Below are 16,809 nucleotides of genomic sequence, written 5' to 3' on the forward strand. Positions count from 1 at the left end.
AGGTACCCTGTGAATGCCTGAGAACAAGTAGGGTGAAGGGTCTGGATCCCGCTCTGAGAGGTCTCTAATGCTGACCTGCCTCATGGCCCAGAATATGGCATGTCTGTGCAGAAGGCTAGCAGTCTGTTGTCACCCTCAGACAGCCTCTCAGCCACAAGGGTGTCTGGAGAGGGACAAGGCACAGCTCGGACTGTTCTGATGATTCTGGGAAGCCAGCAGTGGGGACAGGAGAGGCAGTGTATGCGGCATCCCCAAGTAGGTACGAACCTACAGGACTCTGTGCAGAGCCTGTGCCTGGGCTTCTACCAAGGTGCTTCTTGTGGACAGGACCACACCTCTGCTTGAATGGTACCCATGGGCCCAAAGGAACAAAGAACCAGGGCCCACATGCAGCTTTCCGAATCCATGTGGAAAGGCAACACCCAGCACCTTGGGACAGAGCCATGTTTCCTAGGGCAAAATCAACAATTGATGCTGAGGTCAGTCTCAAAGCCTTTGTGCCTCATACTAATGCTTAGCGATCATGATGACCTAGAGCTTACGTCCCTACAACCTGCCCTGCATCCTTGTATGGACTCCAGTGTACCTCTATAGAGTAGAAGGCTAGCCAACCAATCTGGCCTAGAGAAGGCACTCAACAGCCTATCCTCGGAGGCCACTGAGCAGCCAGTGGGAAGAGGAGCTCTGGGAGGCTCCTCATGCATGTTTGGTGTACAGTAAGGGCTAAGTGGTCCATTCTGGTTGGTTGGTTTCCCTGAGACATGGTCTCACTCTGTAGCCTGGAACAAGCTGATCTGACACGATATTAATTAGGCTGACCTCAAGCTCATAGAGATCTGCCTGCCTCTGCTTCCTGGATGCTGAGACTAAAGGTGTGGGCTACCATACCTGACAGTTACCTATTCAGTAAATAACAGGGTGAGTGTGCATATGAGTATGTACATGCAGCTGGGTGTGAGAGGAGTGTGGGTCCTTTCCACTCCCCTACTGTGTTACTAGAAAGTGAGAAGTTTGAGGTTAATGGTCCAGTAGAAAAGGAGCCTCAGAGATCAAGGAAAGAACATCAAGTGTGTGTTGCCCCTGAAGGGGACTCCTGAAGTGTTATAAGAATGCACGGGTCCTTTGTGGGATGATGTTAGAGAGGTTGGGTGGGACTAGGGTCTGTGCCCCAGCATGTGCCTCCGCCTATCTTCCACGTGGTTCCTACTGAAGCCCTTGTGACCCGCTCACTGTCCACAGTGCTGAAGTGGGACACGCATCAGTGAGACAGCTGTGGGTTGACAACGGGGCAACTGGCTCAGGAGCATTCTAGCTTGAGTGTGCCTGCAAGGGTCCCATCTTACTAGGAATCATGCCCTCTAAATCTTCCAGCACATAGCTTGTGGCCTTTAAAGCCCTGCCAAGATCCCCACACAGTCCACGATTCTTTTTTTCTTTTCTTTTTTTTCTTTTTTCTTTTTTTTTTTTTTTTTTTGGAGGTGAACATATATAAAAGCAGCTGGCATGGCAGACGGGGACACAGTATTTACAAATGTACAGTGGGTGGGGCTCCACCTGCGGGGCTGGGCAGCCCTAGACGATCCTGAGCAGCAGTGCTCCCAGGGCCAGCACCATTGCATGGGCAGCCAGGCAGGGGGCGGAGTTCCCTGCCAGGCGCTGCTGACCTTGGGAGTCTTTTTGTTGCTGCTGGCTGCCGGCTCTCCCCTGAAACTGCAGTTCTGGGATGATTTGGTGGATCCATTTGTGATGAGAAGTCACACGGATGTAGACACCTGGGCGATTCCGACGGGCACAACCCTCTCCCCAGCTGATCACCCCAGCCTGCACCCATGACTGGTCCACAAGGCAGACCAGTGGGCCTCCAGAGTCACCCTGTGGGGAAGCAGAGGGCCATCAGAACCTACCCTGGCCTCACGAAGACCCTGGGGTGCTCTGCTCACCACAAAGCTCCTTCCAAGGAGCCTCCCCACTGGCCATTGCTGCTCTGGCCCTGTGCATGGATGAGCCTGCACATTGCTGCTGTCCCAGCTTGCCTGCCAGTGGCATACGCCCAGTGTGGGGTTTGTTGGAACTGCGGCTTCTGGGCCCCCATTTCAGATCCAAGACTTGCTTATCATGCCAGCTAATGGAACCACAGTCTACCCTCGACCTGGACTGAGCTCCCTCTAGAACAATGGTTCCCAACCCTTCTATAGTACAGTTCCTCCTGATGTGGAGACCCCCCAGCCATAAAATTATTTTCATTGCTACTACTAATTTTGCCACTCATGAATTGTAAACATCTGATATGTAAGGTGTCTCATATTTGACTCCTGTGAACGAGTTGTTTGACCTCCAAAGTTGTGAAGAACCACAGGTTGAGAGCTGGTCTGCAGCCTTTGCCATAACCCCCTACCTTACAGGCGTCCTTCTTGCCCTCTGCGAAGCCCGCGCACAACATGTCATCCTTGATGGTTTTGAGCTGGAAGTCAGACTCGACATCTTTGTTGTACAGCAGGTTGCACTTGGGCGTGTCAATGATGGGCACAGCAAGTTTCTGCAGGACCCGTGGGTTGGGTAGTCGGTCTGGGGAGGGAAAGAGCCTGCAGCTCAGTGGACAGTTGTAATCAGGATCCTGAGGCTCTGGGTTCTCAAGAACCACAGCTCACTCTGCCCCTCCCTGGGCTTCCTCAGAACTTAATGGGACTGTGTTTTCCCTCATTAGTCCCAGGCCTGCTTGTCTCCCCCTCCTGGTTCCCATATGCACAGCAGTTCCGACTACAGCACCTGCTCCATTCTTACCTGCCCCACCCATGTGAATAGAGATGGTGTATACCAGTATCAACAGGAAAGCTGTCCTGGCCCTTCTTAAGCCATATCTCCCTTCCTCCTCTAGCTCAGTCCCCCTCACCTTGTTCACTGGGGCTGCCCCAGCCAGTGACCCAGCAGTTCATGCCGGACTCAAAGATGACCGAGGGATCAGGAAGGCACACAGGAAGGATGTAATTGGTGAAGGTCACGGGCCCCTGCAGCTCCACCAGAGCCACGTCGGCACTGGAGGCCATGCCTTGGTACTGAGGATTGCTTTTCACCTGCTTCACGGGGACATACAAGGCGTGTGGTCCTGGCTGCTGCAGCTTCAGTGCCCCCAGCAGGACCTGGTATATGGATATGTCCGAAGTGCTAATGGGAAGAGCAGAACTGGTGTGGGTACCCTCCTCCATGAGGAGAGGGACCCACAGTGGGTAGGTGGTTCTGGTCCACTGCAGTATCTGACACATCTCTTTGCACTCGTGATAAAGGCTGTAAAAACTGAAAATCACCCATCTTTCCCTGGCTACCAGGTGACCATGGGTAAGTGACCCAACAAATTCCTTGTGATTCAGTTTCCTCATTTGTAAGATGGGGAGACTTAAGTCCTACCTGAAAAAGCCTGCTGTAACACACATAAACCTATGAGGTACAATGAGCCCAAGGCCTGCCTCTGAGCCCCAGGTAGACCACCTCTGAGCTTTTTTAAATAATTGCAAGGGCTGGCAAGATGGCTCAGCAGGTACAGGTGCTTTCTGTGCAAGCGTAAATGCCCAAGTTTTATCACGCACACACACACACACACACACTGACAAAACATGACAGGAGAAAACAACTCTGAAATGTTGTCTTCTGACCTCCACAAGTACACCAGACACGTGCCCCTCCCCCCAAACACACAATAATGGACAAAACAAAGGGGAAAGAGGAATTGCAGATCCGTGAGGAAAGAGGTATGTGTGGAGACCCTGAAAATCTGAGGCCAGGTGTCTCACGTGGACGAGTGGGATGGGAAACTGTCTTCTGAGATGATCTTAAATGGGGTAAGGAAGAGGGACATTCTGCTCCAAATCTTAGGCTTATCTGATACCCCCAAACCAGAGAGAGAGAGCTCTGGATTGGTGTGTGTATGTGGGGGGTGGGGGTCGGGGGGCCTGTTAGAACAGGACCCCAGGTATCACTGACAGAGCAGCTGGTGGGGCAGGAATTGAGGCAGTAGTTGCAGCTTCCAGGCATAGGGTTGGACCCAAAGGGAAATTTCTAATTATTTTATGTATATGTATGAATGTTTTGTCTGCACATGTGTCTATGCATTGTGTGCATGCCTGGAGCCTGCTTAAGCCAGAAGAGGGTGTGGATCTCCTGGAACTTGAGGTATAGGAAGATGTGAGCCACCATGTAGATATGGAGAGTTGAACATTGGTCCTCTACAAGAACAGCCAGTACACTGGGCTATCTGTCCCGATCCCTAAAGGAAAACTTTGGAAGACAGTGGGTGTTACTGGACAAGGCATGGGGTGGGGGTGGGGGTGTGTGCAATGACTATGGTGCTGTCCGTGGTGCTGAACAGTTGTGCACAGGCTCGGTCTTGTCCCAAGCCGTGGTGAGAAGCTGGAAGGGCCAGGGCCACTTACTTGGAGAAGCAGTGTGCAGCAGTGAGGACCCATGTTGGTGCGATGAGACTGCCCCCACAGAAGTGGATTCCGTTGCGCTGGATGCTGACCTGCCAGGGCCACTCACCTTCTAAGGCGTTCTCCCCGCCCACCATCCGGTTGAACATCTTTGGATGCCCACAGGCTGGAAGAACATGGAATCACTCTCTGAGGGAGGGGGCTGATTCTACGGCTCCAGCTCCACCCAAAACTCCACCTGCCAGCTCTCCCTTTCTGTCAGTTTTCTGCCCTTTCTGGTCCCTGAGCCGCTCAGGATATTGGCAGATCAGAGGCTTTTGATACAGGCTAACTCTTTCTAGTTCTGCCTTCCCAGGAACCTCAGGCCTCTCACTTATAACAAGGTGACAAGACTCAACCCAGGATCAGGAAGACTGAGCTGACATGGAAAATTCACACCCAGAGCTTGACACAGGTCCTTGAAGAATGGCTATATGTCATGTCTTCCATGGGGTTGATGAGCCAAAGGATAGTCATGGCACAGCACCGAAGGTGTCACCTATCCTGGACCTTGTTCCACTACCTTCTGGATTCTAGTTCTGCTTGGCCACTCTGGCTGGCTTTCCTGCTACCCCATGCATCTCTCCTGTTTTTGTCCCCCCCCCTCTGTGTGTGTGTGTGTGTGTGTGTGTGTGTAAGTGTCCAGCCACTCCTGTGCCTCAGTTGATCCCACTTACCTCTCTGAGTCCTGGCCCCTTCAGTCCCTGCAAGTAAGCAAAGGGGGTCATCAGCCATCTTTACCAAGCCAAGGTCTGTTACTGCCTGCTCCTACCTCATCAGAGGGTCCCTGTCCATTGATGACAAGGAAGAGCAACCAGGGAAGCTAGTTCTATGGCTATGTGGCTTGATCTGCTTGGAGCAGGTTGACACTTTTTTTGTCCACACAGGGATCTCTTCTTCCACCTTGCACCCCTGTTTTTGCCTTGAAGTATGAAAGTGTAGATAGTGCATGGGCCTCAACTTCTAGAGATGTGGAGTCTGTCTCTCTTTCTTCACTCTCTGAAGGCTCAGCTCTGAATGACAGAGGAAACCCCGGAGGCTGCTTCCACAGCTTGTCCATCAGGGCTCCTCTCGGATTTGTCTCCTCTCGGTCTTTTAGAATGACCAAGTCTTCTTCAACTTCTCTCCAAGTCCCACTGAGGTCCAGACACCCATGGTCACTCTCTGCTCTCAAGGGAGTAGAGTTGGCTTCAACAACCTCGCAGGACTGTAGAGGACTGTACTTCCTGAGGACTGAGCCCTCTTGCCAACTGTGACTACATTGACTGTCTCCGCTGGACTACCATCAAGGTGAGGACACACGTAGAGAAGAGGATAGGGCAGCTCTAAGGGCACCTGGAATGGGGTCCATTTCCTGGGGTTCATCACTCTTCACCTGACCTCCATAAACTCCATTCCAGACTTAGATTCAAGCCCAGGCACCCCCAGACCTTTAGCTGCACCCTCCTAGTTACTGATCCCTTGGGCAGGTCTGTGGGAACTGAACGGGTTTCGGCATGGTCAGGTCTCTCCTGCTTGGCCAGATTTTCTCTAAGCCCCACTACTTGAGCCCAGAGGGAGGGATGAAGAGAAAACCATTCTGGGATACTGAGGGTCAAAGGGACAGTAAATGGCCATGCTGAGCCATACATGGCCTGTGGTGCCCAGAGCCCTTAAGGATGTCACAGGATTCCTCTTCCTGTGGAGCTAGCTCCTAGTCATGCCATGTGCAATGCTACAGGGAGCCAAAATCCAGACTGTGGGCTTAATGATGGGGTAGAGTTCAGTTGTGGACAGGCTGTGGTGGTCACCATGCTGTAAGCTAGAGTCACCTAGGAACAGTCTCAGTAGAGGATCATCTACATTGGGTCAGCTTGTGGGTACACCTATGGAGTGGTGGACGGTTATCTTAAGTAAATTGATGTAGGAAGACCCAACCCACTGTGGATGGCACCATTCCCTAGTCACAGGGGGTAGGTTGGTTCTGAATGGAGCTAAACATAAATAGTGAATATACATATATTCATTTCCTCTTGACTCTGGATGTGACCAGCTGTTTCGGGTTCCTGTTGCCCTGAAATGATGGATTGCCACCTGGAATAGCGAGCTAAAACAAAGCCCTTTATCCCCCAGGTTACTTTTTTGTCATGATATTTTATCACAGTGCCAGAAACCCAAGGAAACCAGAACATAGAGGAACAAGAGGTAGCTACTGCTGAGGGCAGGAGCAGATGTTTCTCAAAGCAGGTTATCAAGCAGATAGGATCACATGTGATGGTCTTGGGAAGTAGGGATTGTGCTCTGGACTCCTGGCTTGTGTGGCTTGTGAGCACATGTTCATAAGGTGCCCTTTACAATGCAAAGCATAGTATATAGTGGGTCATAGCTGTTACCCAGTGCTCTCCACTCAAGAGGCAGGGGGATTGCCTAGAGTTTAAGGCCAGACTGAGCTACCCAATGAGTGCTTGGCCAGTTGAAGCAATGTTGTAAGACCCTGTTTCAGGATAAATGAAGTGGCTTAATGGTTGAGAGCCCTGGCAGGGGACCTGGGGTCAGGTCCTAGCACCCATGTTGTGACTCACAGTCAACTGTAACTCCAGTTCCAGCAGATCTGATGCCCTCTAATGGCCTCCATAGGCACTGCATGTACATAGCATGCATGCATACGTGCAGATAAAGCATTCATATAAGTAAAAAATAAACATAAATAAATAAAGCGCGGGAGAGATGGCTTGTTGGTTAAGAGAGATTCCTAGTTCAGTTCCCAGCACCCAGGGGTCCAGCAACCCCTTCTGGTCTCACAGGTAAACTACCTTCACTTAAACACACAAGCGTCTAGGCACAGACACACACACACACACACACACACACACACACACGAGAGAGACAGACAGACAGACAGACAGACAGACAGAGAGACAAAGAAATACAGAGACAGAGATATACATTAAATAAAAATAAAATCTTAATATAAAATAAAAATAAAATCTCAAAATAATATAAAGTAAAATGAAAATATGACCAAAGACAGTCCCCATCTTGTTAGAACTCAATTGGAACTGATCTCCAGGCCCCAAGAACCAACTTGCAACATTGCCAAGGGCACAGATCCACTGCAAGCTGCCTCCTCCTCTTCCTCCTCTTCCTCCCCCTCCTCCTTCCCCCTCCTCCCCCTCCTCCCTCCTGGAACTTGCAAGATCCTTCTGTGCATTCTCCCTCCCTCCAGTCTCCTGTCACTCATTGTCTCTCCTGCAGCTTGGTCCTTCAGTCTCTCCATGTCCTAAGGGCAGTCTATGTCCATCCTGGATCCCTGGTGGGAATAGCTAAGGTCTGAGAAAAGGTGAGACCAGCCAGAGGATTCCTGGGGTGCTCGTCACCCTGGGCTGAAGTGAGCATGTCACCGGGGGTCCAGCCTCAGGTTCCAGCAGTTTGTGAGCCAAGGGCAGACTGCCATTTCTGCTTTGGCAGTGACCTCGATTGATCCACCCACAAGAGCCAGCAGTGTCACACCCAAAGGAAATGGGCTTTCTTGCTGCTAGAGGTCATGGACAAAAACATTCCTTGACTTTGGGGGAGGTGGGGGGCATCCCCACAGAGTTACCCACTCATGTCTTCCTAACCCCAGCCCTGACTGAGACACGGCCTGGGGAAACTTGGCCTGGCCCAGGGAGGTGAGGTGAGGACACGGAAGCATGCTGGCTGCTGAGCTAGCTCATCTGGCCCAGGAATGTGGGAGAGTTTCCCTGGTAGTGAGGAGCCCATCCCACAGGAAACATGGTAGGCAGAGCACCTGGCTAGAACTTGCTGACCCCTGTGCAAAATGGACAGGGGCTGCTTCTCCCTCTGAAGGCAGGAGCTGGGACCCTCTGCAGCCTGCAGCTCTTGTCCCCAGCTCTCTGTTGAGCCTCAGGCAGATTCTGAAAGTTCTTAGGCTCAGAGAGCAAGCACAATTCACATAAGCCCAGGGACTTGGAAGTCTGCAGGCCTGGGTTCTAATCTTACAGGTGTTGAGGCTCTATCATCTGTGGAATAGGAAGAAAGGCCTCTAGCTCAGAGCATGACACACAGTGAGAGCCTGATGGGGGTGTGGCTCTAGCCAAGCTCCTGACTTGGGGTCCTCTCAAGGCCTCGACCACATATTCTGCCAGACCTTCCCACAGCATCCTCCCCCAGTCAGGTCTCTGAGGTGGAATATCTGGGCACTGAGTATATTCTCTGGGAACCCCATCACTGAGAAGAGATTCCTTTTAGACTCAGGCAGGCCCAGGGACTGGGGGGCTCCGGTGGAAGTCAGAGCAGAACAGAGGGGCCCTTACAGAGAGAGATGGCAGCAGGACTCCCCCGCCCCCACTGCAACTCACCAGATCTGAGCAGCAGCGGCAGCAGCAGCAGTAGGGCAGCGATGTGGGGCTGCCTCATGTTCTCTGGCTTGGTGGACGTTTGAGTCCTGGTCAGAGGTGACAGAAGCTCTCCTTAGTACTACGGAGGTTCAGGCTCCATGAAGTGAGGTTTTATGCTGGAGATGAGTGTCAGCTCGGCTATGCCACCCAACCTGTCAACCCTGCCTGCCCAGCTCCTCTTTGGCAGGAAGGAGGTACCCAGAACACCAACTCTATGACCCGGCCCTGAACTCCAGGGGCCAGACCCCTTCCTTTGTAACTTCAGGATTCAGCAGACCACAGAGGACTCACTACCTTCCTCAATTGACCACAGGTCCTACATAAGTTGGCAGAGTCTACTCCATCCAAGAGACCTTCTATGTCATTCATTCATTCATTCATACATACATTCATTCGTTTGTTCATTCGTTCGTTCATTCGTTTATTCATTCATTCAGTCATTCATCAAATACTTGTTGAGCACCTACTTTTTATCTGACACCTGCAATTCAAGGTTGATTTATACCCTGATGGGAGCGTAGACTTTGAAGAACTAAGGTCAAGGTGCTTGTGCAACCAAGAAAGAGGGACTTTGGCCGGCTCCTGCGGCCCCTGCTGATGCTCTTGGACCACACACACACACACACACACATACACACACACACACACACACACACACACACACACCTGCAGATTGGCTCAGGGAATAGGAACCTTTGCCCCGCCCCTGCCAGTCTGGAACTGCACCTTCTAGGCGCGGCAAGAGCTGTTCTGGGAAGGCGGCGTAGTGATCGGTAAGGTCCGGTTCCTGCCCTGGGTGCGCCCGCCCGTCAGGCTCCCAGACTTGAGGCCACGGCGGAAGTGTCCCTGGGAGGAAGTTGTTTGGGGCAGAGCTGGACAGAAGTTCTGAAGGCCACTCCCTACAAGTTGAGGAGTCAGGATGCAGGACCATATCCTGAACGTCTCACATCCGATCCTGCCAGGCCAGGGAACAGCGCTGGACAGTGGGCCTGGCCCTGCCTCAGTTTTCCCGCAGGAGCAGAGGGTGCAGCGTCTCCCTCTGTTGATGTGAGCCAGGGGAGGTCAATTGCCCAACAGGGTAGCGCAGGGTCACACGAAGTGCAGGGACCTTGGTCTCCCCGGGTGGCTGTGCAGAGTGTAGCTCCCTGGTGACCGTCGCCACTCCTGTGTGGTCCCTGTCTGCTTTGCAGAAGACACAGAAGCAAGGGCTCCCCCTGCAGCGTGGGCATGGCAGGGAGACCTTCTATTTGAGGAAAAAGGTCTTCTTTTTATATAACTGTAGTGTTTCAAAGCAATCGGATGGCCACACATCAGACAGACATCCAGTGATCCATTTGCCCTACCTTTGAGGCACTTTGTGACCCTTAGAAGCTAAGGGCTTCCTCGTGGAGCCCTTCCTATCTTTTCTTCTCCCTCCTCCTCTTCTAACAGCAAGTACTTTGCATACAGCTCTGCCTTGACATTGGGTGAGCAGCAGAAGTGAGGTATGTGGGTCCAGAGGAAGCTGGGCTCTTGAGAAACCATGTGGGTCCCTCCCACTAGCAGTAAGCCGGACCCCTCCCCAATCCTACACCCCCCCCCCAACCCGGAGTACACAGCCAGTGAGGTGAGCAACAGCAGGGTAGATGCTTCTACGAAGGGACACAGAGGGGCTGAGGGAGTCTGATGACAGGAGCTTTCTGGAGCATTTTGTCTTTTTTTTTTTTTTAATGTTATTATGTTCATTAATTCATGAGATGATGTGTGTGCATGTGAGGGGGAGGGTGGTTAGCCAGAGGGACAACTTTCAGTAATCAACTTCCTCCTCCCACCAGGTGGGTTCCAGGGATGGAATTCAGGTCGGCAAGCTTAGTGGAGAGCTCCTTTTCCTGCTGAGCTGTCTCGCTGGTCTCCTAGAGCATTGTCAAGGTTGGAAGTCACACTAGCTCTCACAGAAGAAAAGAGCTATGGCCACAAGTTAAAAGCACAAACACGGGTTACAAATAGAAAGGTAAACAATAGGGAAAAATCAGTGTAGGAAATCTGGCTGGATGGCAACACCATTGTTACTCAGGGTGCTCAAAGAAATTAGAAAACAAAACAAAACACAACAAAGAAAACCCAACAAAACCTCCTGAATCCTAAAGGTGAAGTGGGTGAAGAACAGAGACAAGCAACAAAGAGGAAGCTAATTTGGCTAACATACCTGCTGGGAAATGTTCACCTCAGTAATTAAATGAATGCAAATCAAAGCAGAGAGAGCTCAGTTGCCACTCACAGGTTAGCAAAGTCTGGAGGAATGCTCTTAGGCAAGGCTGCAGAGAAGTAGGTCAGAGGGTGAGCATGGAACTGGCCTTTGGGAATTGTTTTTTTATCTTCAGAAATGGTCATGTACCCTAAGCTAGCCCTGAACTCACTATGTAGCCCAAGCTATGAAAAAAACATTTGACTAAAGATGTTAATCTGTACAACTAAACTTACCTGTAATTCTATAATTCTAGCAGTCAGGAGGCTGGGACAGAATAATAAAAACAAGACAAAACAATAAACAAAAGAAGCAAACAAGGTTAGCCTGAGCTACATAGTGAAACCTTCCCCATCTGCAACAAAACAAATTTGTTTTTTTAAAAACTTGTTGTAGAGGCAGAGGCAGAGGCAGAGGCAGAGGCAGAGGCAGAGGCAGAGGCAGAGGCAGAGGCAGAGGCAGAGGCAGAGGCAGAGGCAGAGGCAGAGGCAGAGGCAGAGGCAGAGGCAGAGGAGGCAGAGGCAGAGGCAGAGGCAGAGGCAGGTGGATCCCTGTGAGTTCAAGGTGTGGGTCCTGGGTCCTGAGAAGATGACATAAACTCCATTTTAGGGCTAGGCCTGACTTAAAAAGAAAAGTCATCTGTTTTAGGAACTGACCATAGCCCCACTACCACCACCACCAATTCATCAGTCCCAGGAGTTAGGCCATAAGTCACCAGGAAGAAGGGCATGAAACCCCCATCCAAGAAACAGCCCGGAGATACCCACAAGGATGGGGAAATATCATGTCTCAGGATGGGCCATCTGTGCTGGGCAGCCTTATATGGTCTGAGTATCTCAGCCTGTGGTTATACGTTCATGACACAGGAATGCAGTCCATTGATACCTGGACACAAGCCAGTCAGAAATGGACCCACGTAACATCCCCAGCACACACCAATGACGTTTTAGATTACCTAGCCCTAGCTAAAATTCCCCTAGTTCTTATAAAGAGGCCTACGTGCTTTTGCCTGGGGTTGTCGCCATTTTTGTAAGTGGCCAACCCCTATGTGAGGTCTTCTTGCTTTTGGGAAATACGAACACTCCTGCCAATTGCATATGTGCTGGTGGTGTCTGTGTGGCCCTTTCAGACTTAACTGGACCCAAACTTGGGTCCTCTGAAAAAGCAACAAGCACTCTTAACTGCAGAGCTACTTCTCTAGCCCCTATCAAAATAGTGTTAAATTAGCCAAGTGGTGGCACACACCGCTGTTAATACACAGGCAATGACACTGGGCTGCTCTCAGGGACCTGGCAGCTGCTTAGATCATCATCTGTCTCCCGCCAGGTGTGTCAGGTTTCTGCTTTGGATAAGAGGGTTCCAGCCATCCCAGATCTCTCTCTCTCTCTCTCTCTCTCTCTCTCTCTCTCTCTCTCTCTCTCTCTCTCTCTCTCTCTCTCTCTCTCTCTGCCTTCCTCCATGCCTCTCTGCTCTCTGCTCTCTGGCACCTCTCTTTGTCTTCCTGTCTGTCTGTCTGTATCCCCCAGGTCTCCACTCTTCCTTCCTCCCCAAATAAACATTACACCTGATTTGTTGTGTGGCATAATTTCTCAGGGGTATATTTTGCCACCCATCCCCTGTCACCCTGACCCTTGCCCACATATTTTTTAAAATAATTTCACAGTCCTTTAATCCCAGCACTCGGAAGGCAGAGCTTTGAGTTTGAAGGAAGCCTGGCCTACAAAGTGTCCAGGACATCCACGGCTACACATAGAAAACCTGTCTCAAAATACATAACAACAACAGTAACAACACAGAAAACAAAAAGAAAAAAGAAAAGAAAAAAGTGTTAAATTGCCTTCCTCTGTGAGAGCCAAAGTTATGTTTTAAGTCTTAATTACTTTGCCTAAGAGATCCATGAACCAAAAATGCCTGTGACCTGTAAGCTCCTGCCCAAGGTCAGATACTTCCTGAAATGTTTATTGTTTGCGGGAGGTGACAAGCTGTGTGTGTGTTTTCATGTCCCTAAACAAGTTTGTTTGACTTCCAACCACTCCAGATGGGCTTGATCACATGTGGGCAGGGAGGTCCGTAGGCAGCAAACATGGAAGAATGTATGCTTGCCCCTGAGTGGATCTGATGTGAAATGTGGGGAATTGTGGAGTTTGCTTTTTAAGCCCCTGCAAAATGTCACCAGGGCCATTTTCCTGGGAATCTGGGTCTGGACCTGGCCAGTAATTTATTAAAACTTCTTTCAAATGTGGCTTTAAGTTGCTTAGTGATCTTATTCCCAACCAGCGGGATCAACAACCACTTCCTTTCTTCTTCCCTGTCACCTGATGGATGAAAAAATAATAATAAAAAGGAAAGGATGAGACTGCTCCTAGGTGTGGTGGAGAAAGTTTATTAGAGACCTGTGAGAGAGCATAGGCAGGGGCAGGGACATGGACATCTGAGAGAATCCAGAGTGGACCTGACCATGCTGAGCTGGGCCAAGGTTGGGGGTTGGGTGGGGGAGCAGGTGCCAGGTAACCAAAATGTCTGGATTAGATAAGGAAGAACCTCTATGGGAAGGGCATCCCAGCCCCTGGGCTAGAGAGTTCAGGGTAGGAAGCCACACGCTGTAACAGGTTTGCTGAGAGAACTTGGAGGCCAGGTCTGTCTTGATATCTTAAATAGGCACCTCAGCGCATGGTCCTGGGTTTGAAACTGAACACTCTCCCTGTCTTCTACTTCCTCATCCTCCCCCTCCTTCTTTTCCTCCCCCACCTCTTCCTCCTCCTTTTCCCTTGAGACAGGGTTTTTCTGTGTAGCCCTGGATGTTGAAGAACTCACTCTGTAGACCAGGCTAGACTAATAGAGATTGGCCTGCCTTGCCTACTGAGTGCTAGGACTGTAGGCATGGGCCACCATGGCTTGGCTAGCAATGGCTTAGCATGTAGTCCTAATTTGATACTCATTATGTATCCTAGAATGGTCTCAAATTTGTGTCAACTCCCTGCCTCAGCTTCCCGACTACTGGAATTGCAATTGTTTATCACCATACCTGACCAAAAAATTTTAGTGTCAGAACAGTTGCAGCAATAGCACCCAAGAAGAAAGGCTTACTGTGTCTGGCCGTGCCTAGAGGTTCTGAAGTCATGTGACTCCTTCTCTTTTTTCTTTTTTCGTTTATTTTATTTTATTTTATTTTATTTTATTTTATTGAGTGTATGGTGGAAGAGTGAAAATGGGTCAAAAGGGAGGGAAGGAGGGAGGAAGGGAGGAAGGGAGGAGGGAGGGAAGGAGGGAGGGAGGGAGGGAGGGAGGGAGGGAGGGAGGGAGGGAGGGAGGGAGGGAGGGAGGGAGGTCTTTCCCATGCTGGGAAAGATCTGTGCCTTGGGAAGGAAGGCAGCCAAACGGGTTAGTGCTAGTGCGTAGTCCGTTGTGGTGCTTTATCCAAAAGACTTTGGTTCTGGCCTCCCATTTTATTCTCAAAGGGAAGTCTCTTCCTCCATGATTGTTCCCCACTGTGGATGGAGCGTGCGTTGTGTGCGTGGGTTATGAAAAACAGAAGGCAGGAGGAACTGGCTGACCTCCTTATCTGGGTTCCTCGGTGGCAGCAGGTGACCCGTCACCAGTAGGTCCGTTTGAAGAAGCCACTGTTCTGCTGGCCACTCCTTGGGTTCACTGTGCTGTGCATGACCATCAGGCAGAGAGTGGTTGCTGCGGCGACCCTTTATTAATTTTTGAGACAGGGTCACGTTGTATATTCTTTTTGTTTGTTTGTTTTTCCTTTTTTGTTTGTTTGTTTGTTGTTTCTCTGTGTAGCCCTGGCTGTCCTGGAACTCACTCTCTTGTGACTCCTTTTCAAGAGCACATGACAAGAATTCAACCTAGATGTGGGGTTTATGGTGGGAAGTCATGATGTGACCTCCTGGGGCTTCCTGTGATACTCTAACTGAAGGAGAGCTGGAGAGTTCAGGGTCGGGGCAGGGTATGCCTCACCTATCCCCTCCCCCAGGGTCACTGCTTATCTCTAGGGTGCCCACAAGCACAGCACTCGAGGTGACTCCCTGAGGTCGGTACCTGTTGCTGGTTGGACTGTCCTCAGGGAATCCCAGCCCAGAGGACCAAAGCTCTTCCACCTATTGTGGATAAGCCCAAGGCAGGACATTCCCGGCTCTGCTTCACTCCGGCATTGTGACTGGCCCACACAGCCACAGTGCAGGGGTTTTTAATGGAAGAGGAGGGTGCTGGGGACTGAGAAGCAGTGGCATCAGTGCATCAGGCATGAGTGAGACTGCTTCACACATGGAAATCACCAAAGCTTTAACCCACAACTTCTACACATGATTCTTGGAAGCCATTGAGGAAAGGTGGGCTCTGACAGAAGGAACGAACCAAGGAAACGAAAGAGGGAGGCTATAAAACAGGAGCACGCCTTTAATCCCAGCACTCGGGAGGCAGAGGCAGGCGGATTTCTGAGTTCGAGGCCAGCCTGGTCTACAGAGTGAGTTCCAGGACAGCCAGGGCTATACAGAGAAACCCTGTCTCGGGGAAAAAAAAAAAAAAAAAAAAAACCCAAACCAAACCAAACAACAACAACAACAAAACCAGGAGCAGCAGGGTTCTCGCCATGACGACAAAGGGAGTCCTCTGAAGAGCAAGGTGAGTGAGGCGCTGGAGGGCAATCTGCCGTGGCTGCAATCTGCTGTGGCTGCAACCTGCCATGGCTGCAATCTGCCGTGGCTGCAATCCTCCGTGGCTGCAATCCGCCGTGGCTGCAATCCACATGGCTGCAATTCCAGGCTGCATGTTCCAGGACATACAATTCATTGTGGCTGCAATCCTCCGTGGCTGCGATCCTCCGTGGCTGCACTCTGCCATGGTCTCAATCCGCCTTGGTTGGGACACTGATTTAGGAGTTCCCGGCCTGTGAAGACTGGCATCACTGTGCACTCTGCCCCTGCGCTGACTTTTTAACCTGATGAGACTACTAAAGGATGCGCTTCCAGCACAAGACTTCAGCTGAGGAAGTCCCGAGATTCAAGGAAAGAAATCCAAACCAAGGGGAGAGGAAATGGTATTCCAACAGGGACAGAGGAGACAACAGCAACCAGAGAGCCGTGGGGGAGCTCGAAGAGGAAGTCCGTAAAAGACAATGGAGTTCTCCGAGCTGCAAGAAGTGCTGCTAGGAGAGGCTTGCTTCAGATGAGTACTGCCTGGAAAATATTTTTTCCTTCTCTTTGCTTCCATTCTTCCTTCTACTAAAAGTGTGAGTGTGTGTGTGTGTGTGTGTGTGTGTGTGTGTGTGTGTGTGTGCACATGCACGTGTGTTCAGGTGCTTATGTGCCTGTGGAGGCCAGGAGGTTGGTACCTTTCCTTCCTTGCTCTCTTTCTCAGAAAACAACGTCTCACGATGTGTTGAGCCCTGCCCCGCCTCCTCTCCCCTCCCCCCAGCCATTTTGTTTCATGCCCACCAGCTATTTCATATTGTTGCTGTAATCTGCCTGCCAGTCATTGACATAGAAAAATAACTTGACTCAGAGCAAGGTCATGCCAACCACATACCCTGTAAGGTTCTGTATGTTCTGAGGTTTGTTAATCCTAAGAAATTTGACAACCATAAACTCCACTTAGGACCAATCAGAATAAAGGTCAATTAGAGCTGCTCTATCTATCTAGTCAAAATAGCTTGAGTCAGAACTGCACATGAACTCATTGTGAGAAGTTGGTGGTCATAGCCTCAGCCGGGAACGCTGAGCTACAGCCCCTGATTGATCAG

General features: G+C 50.7%; 1 protein-coding gene across 1 annotated transcript; it reads right to left on the reverse strand.

Annotated features, from left to right (window-relative positions):
- Positions 1-1,572: 1,572 nt before the first annotated feature.
- Positions 1,573-8,858, reverse strand: Prss27 (serine protease 27). The gene is made up of 6 exons (XM_021150015.2): positions 8,801-8,858; positions 5,138-5,164; positions 4,425-4,587; positions 2,891-3,162; positions 2,396-2,565; positions 1,573-1,872 (listed from the first exon to the last, which is right to left on the reverse strand). The coding sequence occupies exons 1-6, from the start codon at positions 8,856-8,858 to the stop codon at positions 1,573-1,575; spliced, it is 990 nt and encodes a 329-aa protein (XP_021005674.1).
- Positions 8,859-16,809: the final 7,951 nt, after the last annotated feature.

The sequence above is a fragment of the Mus caroli genome, unplaced genomic scaffold, assembly GCF_978045245.1.
Source record: "Mus caroli unplaced genomic scaffold, Mus_caroli_1 scaffold_18, whole genome shotgun sequence".
Classification (NCBI taxonomy): domain Eukaryota; kingdom Metazoa; phylum Chordata; class Mammalia; order Rodentia; family Muridae; genus Mus; species Mus caroli.